General features: G+C 43.1%; 1 protein-coding gene across 1 annotated transcript; it reads right to left on the bottom strand.

Annotated features, from left to right (window-relative positions):
• Positions 1 to 7,063: 7,063 nt before the first annotated feature.
• On the bottom strand, positions 7,064 to 8,292 carry LOC120521931 (histone H1.0-B-like). Its single transcript, XM_039743196.1, has one exon. It carries the CDS (start codon positions 8,049 to 8,051, stop codon positions 7,446 to 7,448), a length of 606 nt encoding a protein of 201 aa, XP_039599130.1. The 5' UTR covers positions 8,052 to 8,292; the 3' UTR covers positions 7,064 to 7,445.
• Between the last annotated feature and the right edge of the window lie 1,484 nt (positions 8,293 to 9,776).

Raw genomic sequence — 9,776 nt, 5'->3', positions numbered from 1 at the left:
AGGCATGTTGTAAATTAAAAAGAAATTGCTACTTTAAAATCTCAGACAATGAGAAACAAAAATCCAAAGAATTAAGAGGGGTTCCTAAATGTTTTCATATGACTGTAATTCTAAATGGATACATTTGTCATTTTTGCTTATCAATCTTCACTCAAGCACTCATAATGACAAAGTGACAGCATGTTTTCAGAAAGGTTCACAAATTCAACTGAAATCTCTCATTCCTTTCAGACCCTTTGCTGTGGCATTCCAAATTGTGGTCCGGTGCTTCCCGTTTGCTTTAGTTCTCCTGGAGATGTTTCTAGAACCTGTTTGGGGTCCACCTGTGTACAGGTTGTAATGGGTGGCTGGGATGCTTACCCAGCCGGGGCGACAGAGGACAACCCTCCTGGTTGCAGGGAAGCTCAACCCTGCTGTGGCTCATGGAGACCACCAGGAGGCGTGTGGAGAACAAATAAGCCATCCTGTGCAGGGCTGCTACCTCACCCGGAAGTGCAGCCAGAAGCTGATCATTGAACAGCTGGAGCACTTCTAGGTCCTCTATAAAAGGAGACAGCTGGGTGGCAGTGGGCAGAGCTTGGAGGAGAGCAGAGCAGAGGAGTGGAGCCTCCTAGAAAAGAGGAAGAAGTGACTGAGTACTATGGTGGATTGGTGCACTGTGTGTGCAGTGCAGAACTAAAAAGAAAAGGGGTATTGTGTGAAAACCGCGTGGTGTCTGTCTGTGGTCCAGGCTTCTGTAACAGGGTGTATAGAAGGTCCCACAATTCACACTGCATGTCAAGAAAAAAAAAACAAGTCAAGAAGTCCTAGGACCTCTCTGTAGACCTCCATGATCAAAGTGCGGGGAGGCACAGATTGGGCCAAACCACCAGGGGAGTTTTTCAGAGTTGGACGTCTAACTCATTACCTGGCAAGAAGGGCCTTGATCAGAGGGGCGATTGAGAATCCAATGGTCACTGTAACAGGGCTTTAGAAGTCTTCTGCTGTGATTGGGAAACCTGTCAGAAGGTCGAGTATCTCAACAGCACGCCATCAATCAGGAACTTATGGCAGAGTGGCCAGACAAATGTAGATGCATGTAAAGGATTCTTTGAGATTCTCTGGTCTGAGGAGACACAATTGAACTCATTAAGCAGATGTCCAAGCATTAAGTCTGGTGAAGCCACCACCAATTCCAACTAAAGTAAAGCTTTAACACAGAGACGCACTCCTTCATGGTACAAGTGCTGCTCCCTTCGTGTGGTGACAACTGACTAATGATGGAGGTGGATGTACACTCACCATGCAAATTATTGTGAAAACCTGTTTATCGATGCAATTGTTTGATCCGCCGGTTATGTGGCAGCTGCACAATAAATCTAATCACAATATAAAATTCACCGATGACACAACTGTGGTGGGTATCATCAGCAACAACAATGACTCAGCATACAGAGAGATGGTGTGGCGGTTAACGGACTGGTGTAAAGCCAATAACCTGTCTCTGAATGTAGACAAAACAAAGGAGATGATTGTTGACTTTAGGAAGACCAAGAGTGGCCATCTGCCATTGAACATTGACGGCTCAACTGTGGAGGTCGTCAATAGCACCAAATTCCTGGCAGAGAACTTTACCCGGTCCTACAACACCAGCTCTTTAGCCAAGAAAGCCCAGCAGCGGCTCTACTTCCTACATAGGCTGAGAAAAGCCCATCTTCCACCAGCTACTCTAACAACATTCTACAGAGGAACTATAGAGAGCACCCTGAGCAACTGCATCACTGTCTGGTTTGGAAATTGCATGGTCAGGGATCATAAAGCCCTACAACAGATAGTGAAGACAGCTGAGAAGATCATCAGTGTCTCTCTTCCTTCCATCATGGACATTTACATCACACACTGCATCCGCAAAGCCACCAGCATTGTGAATGACCCAACACACCCTTTACCCTCACTGTTTACACTCCTGCCATTGGGAAAAATGTACCGAAACATTTGGGCCCTTACCACCAGAACAGTTTTTTCCCCCAAGCAGTCAGATTCCTGAACACTCATGGACTGGTCTGATATCTGATATATGTGCTCTGCTCTGCAATGTTGCACATGGTTGCACATGTTTTGCACATTTCACTCACATGCATCTTGTTATATATCAGCATTTCTCAACCTTTGAAGTATTTGTGACCCGAGTTTTCATAACAGTTTTAATCGAGCCCCCCTAATTTTTTTTTGAAACCCTAATAAAATGTATTCCTATATTTTTTGCTTCCGAAACACCCCTACAAGTTTTATTATACCTACTTAACTTTTATCAACATTTACCTAACTCTATATTTATTTTTCTAGTATCAGAATGTAGTTTAAGTTAATTTGTTTTGGTTTCAATAGATGCATTTTTCATATTTTCGATTCTTGTTTTCTTTTTTTTTCCACATCTTTGTGCTGCTAGGGGAGTGCGCCCCACAGGTTGAGAACCACCGTTATATATTATGTGTCTTTATGTTATGTGTCGTGGATTCTTCGTTGTCCTGTGTTCTATATGGCACCATGGTCCTGGAGGAGCGTTGCTTCGTTTAACTGTATGCTGTACTACTGTATATGGATGAAATGACAATAAATACTCTTGAATCTTGAATCAAATCAAGCAGATCCAGGTCAGGAGCTTCAGTTGATACTCACATCAAATACCAGAATGGGAAAAAAAAATGTAATCCCAGTGATTGCCACATTTCAAGGCAGGATTGTTGGTGCCAGGCAGGCTGGCTTGAGTATTTCTGTAAATGCTGATCTCCAAGAATTTTCACACATGACACTCACTCGAGTTTATTCTAAAATGGTGGGACAAAACACAAAATACATCCAGTGAGCTAGAGTTCTGCAGACACAAATGGTTTGTTGATGATGGAGGTCAGCGGAGAATGGCCAGACTGGTTCAAAAGGCTACAGGAGCTCAGAGAGCCGTTCTGTACAACTTTGGTGAGCAGAACAGCATCTCGGAATGCCCAGCACGTCAAACCTTGAGGTGGGTGGGCTACAACAATAGAAGACCATGTAGAGTTCTGCTATTTTTATTTTTTGCTATAGCTTTAAATGCTTAACTCTTTTTTGTTAGTTTTCCTATTATTTTCCCCTTATTCTGTGTTGTCTGCAGAATTAAAAAGAAACAAGGCAGACAACAACTGCTTCAGCGTCATAGCCACTAATTAGGCAATAATGGAAAGGAAGAATGGAAATCGGGATGAACAAAAATAAAAAGTAAAAAAAAAACTGCTTAGTGTTTATTAAGACTAGGGGGCTTCACTCGCCAACCTATAAGGCCTGTGCTACATGCCAGCAACTTTGCGTCTCTGCAGCTCGCGTATGTGGATTTCACTTTCACCAAACTGGGAAGAAACACTACTTAAAAGTTTAAATCTGAACAATAGCTACATACTGCTGTCATATCACTTATGTCCATATATCTGATCTCTTTTTGCTGTTCCATTATTTCACAGAGTAATAATTTCCATTTTTTGCGCTAATGCGATCTATGCTGTCATTTTTTTCATACTTTCGAATTTTAGTATAGGGTGGTCCAGATCTAATTATGCAATTTTCATTACATTATAACTTATTAAGTTTATTACACAGAGAATTCACAGCACCTGCCCTGCACATAGAGATTTCACTTAAAATTCTTTTTGTTGCCAATAGATGGCAGCACCTGCTCCATATTCCAAAATGGCGGGGAGACCATTGTCAGACGAACAGTTGCATAATTAGATCTGGACCACCCTGTACTTTCATTATCTCTTTCCTGCTCTTCATGAGTATCGTGCCGTTTTTCAACCTCTTTACAATGTTCTACTTTCTCATCTGCTCTTTGTCCTTTATTTCCGACACCGGGCGCGGTTAAATCTCATGGTACAAAGTCTCGGGACATGAAAGTATCTCTCTGAAAACGTCACGTCTTGTCCCAGGATTTTTTTTTATTACAATAGAGATATATATTAATACACTTAGTTTTGTAATGTCTTCATTGACCCAACAACACAGAAATTGAGAAATACCAGTTCACTTAATAAGTCCAATGAAAAACGGAAGTTAGTTGGAACAAAAACCTGCAGCCCCAGGGGGTCCCCAGGACTGAGTTTGGGAGACACTGCCTTATTGTCCCTCCCTCTCTCTCTTTCTCTTTTTTGTAGAAATTACAAACTCAGTTTAGTATATTTTTATTAAAATATAATAAGCAGTTATATGGGAAATATGTAGGCTTTTTGAGTCGTTGACAGTATTTTCATTTTACTTTCCCAGGTGTTCTTGTTATTTAATTGATTATCTATCTATCTATCTATCTATCTATCTATCTATCTATCTATCTATTTACTAATTAGCGGGTCTGACACTAAAGTAGTTGCTGCTTTCATCATCTTGGGTGTCTACTATGCTGGTCGTTAATTTGTCACTATTAGGGTTAAATGAAACAGGAAATGGGGAAAATAATAAGAAAACAACAAAAGATAGTTAAGCATTTATAACTTTAGAAGAAAACAAATTATAATTATAAATGTAAAAACCATAATGTTGCGTTTTCCTGAATGCAGAATAGAAGAAGAGTAAAAAAGACGAACTAGTTAAATGTGATCAGTTGCTACTGATTATTATCACCGATTGAGAATCTGGTTGGAACAAAAACCTACAGCCACAGGGGGTCCCCAGGACCGAGTTTGGGAACCACTGACCTAATAATTAATGTTTGTAGGGCGTACTGGTGCAAACTGACTGCAGCTGTTTCGTCCTAATGGATTGTACACATTGCTGATGGTTGAAATGGCTTCCCGTTGTCCATGCAAAGTGCTTTTCGAAGGCTGGAATGTAAATGTAATTTTTATTAATAATAAGAATGGACTCGGATGCCTGTGAACCAGCGAGTAGGATGTCACGTGTTACTCACCTGCTTTGTCTCGAAAATGACCGGGTGACTGTAATCTCTGCTCAAGCCATTAGATGGCAGCAAAAAACCAAACAAACAAGTAGCCCGCAACTCAGAAGCACAAGTCCCGCTTCTCACTGGGGGCATGCTTTTCGTTTCAGCTGATGTTTTCATATCAATACTTTTACAAGCAATAGTTTCAATCACATTGTGTTTGGATATATTTAATGGTATAATTATAGGAAAGGCGGAGTATTTAGGGAAAAATCGTTCGTCCCGCAAATCGTGGTAGGTAAGAAAATGAACAAACGGGAACTGCTTCAACGTGAACCACCACTACCGGGTTCGGGCGAACTTTCCGTTGGGTCTTAAATCCTTCACTCCCAAACAATTGTTCTGATTGGCCAAAACTTTGCGCGATCTTCGTGCAGCGTAATAATGGACAGGTCAGTGGCTTCACCTCTTAACCATCAGTTCGTGTAAACCAGTAGTTGAGACAGAACCTTCTCCGGCAGCGTCAAACGCAAGGCAGGACCCAAAGCTGACTCGGGTTAGGACGCTTTAAGCCCAACGTAAACCTACGCCCATACAGGGAGACTGAGAAAATACGCCATTGCTTGTTTATTGGATAGGCAGGACAAGAGCACTAACCGCTCAGTCCCGATAAAAACTAGCATGGTAACTGGATACTTGTATTCCCATAAAATTTTAAAGAACACGATCAGAGACTTTAAATGTCCCTTTCGTGAAATCTGACGTGGTGGTTTCTCACTGACTGCACTAAGTGAGTTCATAAATGCAGCGGGGCCTTCAGGCTTTTCATTATGAGAAATCAAGAAATCTGGTGGGAGTATTGCAGTGATCGTATGAACAAAAAAAAAGGCATTGTTTTTTATTTGAACCATCAATTGTTGGAAATTATTTTAGGGTTTCGTTTGCAGACCTTAAACAGCAGTAGATACGACGACATAAAGGACAGGACTGACACCGCATATATGAACTGCTGAATAGCGGAGAGCTTCCCGGAAGGAAAATCGGTAACCGTTTCAGGGCAGGATGTCGAGCCTTTGTTACTTAAGGCAAAATGGTATCAACATAAATATGTTCCAAGATAATTTCATCTACACGCTGATTAACAGTGGGCGTTTTAGCGTGGATATGGTGATATACGCAAGGCAAAAATTTTCCACCATGTTACTCTAATACTGTTGTTTGGCACTCAAGCATGGAGGAAAACGGACCTGGACGGAGCGTCAGCCCGTAGCAGGACACAATCGTGCGTGTACACAAACACACACACAGACAATTCTCGTTGATTCACGTATCCCTGCACATTCATATGGGTGAGAACATCACACACTAAACTGGATGACCTCCGCTCGTTGCTCCACTGTGCCGCTGGAGATGAAAAATATTTGTCCCTCTTTCCAGCGCCAAGCCGCTAGGAGGCGGAGCCAATTACCACAGCAACAGAGGCATGACAGGTAACCGTAGACGGGGTAAATAGACAAGTTATATGAATGAAAACGAGATGTTTCTACACTACACCCACCGCTAGTCTGGACATCGGCAGACTTTGCTTTCTGAATGTTGTAAATAGCGCGGCTGTCGCTGCCAATAAGGTTCATCCCAAATTAGCTTTATTGAACTCCAGAAACTTCTTGCACCAGTCGACGCCGAGTCGAGAGTCTGCATAAATGTATCAACATTTATTATTTTATAACTCAGCCGTCTTTCCCCTTCATCGCAATTAGAGCAAGAGGACTACCTCTTCTGATGTGTTATAGCGTCGACACATTGCCGAGAAGTTTTTCAGACAACTACACAAAGGCAACGCAGGCGCCCATATACATTTCTTCACCCAATACCCACAGCTGAATTTTAAAAAATTACAGAACCAGACCCATCAGCACAACTTACCCAAAAGCAGAAAAAAACAGCTTTCGACACAAGTGACTCTATCCGTCATTCTCCGTTTTTCTATGTGCCAAAAGAAAAATCTTTTTTTTTTTGTGATGCGACTCATCCCTCCATCTCAAATTCTTCGATCGTCCTCTCTTGAGCTCTCCTTCTTCGCCTCAGGTGCGCGCTGCGCTGCTTAGGGACACCACAACTCACCTGCGCCCTCCACCCCCCTCCCTGTAACTCTTCACAAATGCACTCTACACATTGTCCAACTGGCCGATTTTTGTTTTATTATTCAATTAATTTACAATTTCAGCATGGTTTGTATGATTTTACAACACGTTACCATATACGATTACTCATAGGGCCAATTTCATTACTACTCGTTTACGTTCATGTCTAACCAAAGCTTGTGAACGTACACAACAATCCCCCTCTTAACAGTTTAAGCTCATCATAAGAACAATACAAAGTATAAATATGTAGTGGTCGGGGGTCAACTGCTCCCGTAGCCACAGAACTGTAACATTGGTTTCTACAAAAAGATCCGGAGAAAAAGTCCGTAAAAGCTGATAGAAAAGAGAAGTCTGCCCTTTTTTTTTACATCAGTCCTCCTTTGTAAAAAGTCTATATACAAATATATGATGTTTTACTTCTTTTTCCCTGCCTTTTTGGGGCTCGCCTTCGCTTTCGGCTTGGCCGTCTTGACTTTTTTGGGCTTGCTCGCCCTTGTGGCTTTCGCCTTTTTAACCTTTTCAGACTTTTTGGGCTTTTCCGCCGTTTTCTTCTTTTCGGCGGCCGTCTTTTTCACTTTCTTTTCTGCAGCCTTGGGCTTCTTCGCTTTTCCGGGAGACTTGGCTATTTTCTTAGGCTTGGCCACCTTTTTGGGCTTAGCGGCTCGAGGTGGTTTCTTTTTGGTCTTCTCGGCTGCCCGTGGCTTGGTCACCTTCTTAGGCTCGTCCATCTTGGCAAGTTTGAAGGAACCGGACGCCCCCATGCCCTTGGTGTGTCGCAGGGTGCCGGTGGCCACTAGTCTTTTCAGCGATAGCTTGATCTGAGAGTCGGCGTTGTCTCCCACCTTGAAGTTGCTTTTGATGTACTTCTGGATGGCCTGTCTGGAGGACCCAGTTCGGTTTTTCTCCGCGTGAATAGCGGCTTTAATCATATCCGCGTATTTGGGAGTGGACGCGCTCCTTTTTGCACCTTTCCCCTTTTTAGCCTTCTGGGGAGGCGGCGCGGCTGCCGTTTCCGACATGGTATCTACTTTTGACGAGTCTTCTCAAATTGCTTCTTTTTGACAGGTGTCTAAATGTGCCACTCGGGACGGCTCGATGATTTCTGTGTTGACTGTTCCGCTTGTTCTGGCGTGGATCGCAACTCTCGGGGTCCCCCTTGCCCCTGGTCAGCTCTGGCTGTACGATTCCTGGTTGTGTCCCCGTTGCCCTCGGCTCACCAACGTACTTCGTCCCGCTTTCTGCCTCTCACTCTCCTAGCTGCTCCCGAGACGTATATTATTCCTCCGTGCGGACGTGATTGAGAACACCAACTGCCAGCAGCTGATCCAGCAGCCTGGGTGAAACTCACACACTCCGGTTTGTGTTTTCTCATCCTGTCATTTCTGGCAAATTTTCCGCTCCCTGGGTGAGGGGAGCCCAGTACCTCACTCGGATGGACTGCGGACACCCTGGGCTTTCTGGCAGTACACCTTTTGGACAATTGTCTACGCGACGAGTAACTTTTATTCGCGAAAAACCGGGCCGAAGTGCAGGTTGCGAAGCTCAATTTTGCCAGATTCCCTCAATTTTGACCCCGATATCGGACAGCCCGGGACTTAACAACGTCAGTACTTTAAAGATCAATCACTGCCCTACCGATTCGCCCGAAGTCGGCTCCTGTCGAATACTCTTTTTGCGTTTAATACTGCGAAAGAGTTCGATAACTAACACAACTCCGCCATTGACTTTGAATGACGTGGTTCTGATTATTTGTTGTTAAGAGCGTTATAATTACAAGAGAAAAATAAAAAGAGTTACGAAACTGCACACTTTGGGGTGATGTGTTTTCACTCGTCGGGGCACTGTGGTGTTTCACTGCCGTAAGATTTTTATTTTTTTGTCTTTTGCTTTTCTCTTACGCAAGCCTGCAGTCAGCTAGCTTGCCCAGCTTCCTGTTGCTAGGAAAGTTGCCAAGGACTCGAACCGTTGCATGATTCCGATGAAGTACCGTAATCGAGATGGGGGTTATCGAGTACCCACATGAGTGTCTGGGTGGGCTGCTACGGGGTCGGGGCTGTTAAACGGGGTCTGCTAACAGCCGGCGTTGTCCTGATTAGCACTTGCGGTGCAGCTTATTGCCAGTCGAGCCGCGCATCTCGGGCGCCCTGAGCATGCTGTCTTATAAGCACGAATTCGGCCGATTAGACACCCGACTATGATGTTTCTAAAGTTTATTTATTATTTCGAGTGGGAACAAGCGGTTACAATTTACTCCATGAACGCCATCTTGAATTGCTGAACACTCCTGGTGACATGATCGATTTACTTTTCTTGTGAGTCCGCTTTCACGTTGCCTTTTCAGGAATACCAGGGACAAAGGATCGTGATAGCCATCCGGATTCACTTTATGTATTTTCATTGTAAACGGACTTTGCATTACTCAGATAACAAAAATAAAAACATATATCACACAATACAATAAAGATACGCCATACTGAGAGGGCATATTACAAAATGCAGCGAGACACAAGCATGCAACAGTTTAATAGATGTATACATGCAGCATACATATGTATTCAGATACTGCACATTACAAAAGGGATAAACTCATAACACAACAAAACAGATTTTTTAAAATGATAATAAACATAGTACAACATTGGTAGAACATACAACTGATGTTCAATATAAATTGAAGTAACATTACAGCAGTTTAATTTTTCCGGATTTTTGTGGTGGTTCACAATCTCCAGCTACACAGAACT

The sequence above is a fragment of the Polypterus senegalus genome, unplaced genomic scaffold (genome assembly GCF_016835505.1).
Source record: "Polypterus senegalus isolate Bchr_013 unplaced genomic scaffold, ASM1683550v1 scaffold_1327, whole genome shotgun sequence".
Taxonomy (NCBI): Eukaryota; Metazoa; Chordata; class Cladistia; order Polypteriformes; family Polypteridae; genus Polypterus; species Polypterus senegalus.
The sequence above is the reverse complement of the archived record's forward strand: the minus strand, read 5'-3'. Positions and strand labels throughout refer to the sequence as shown.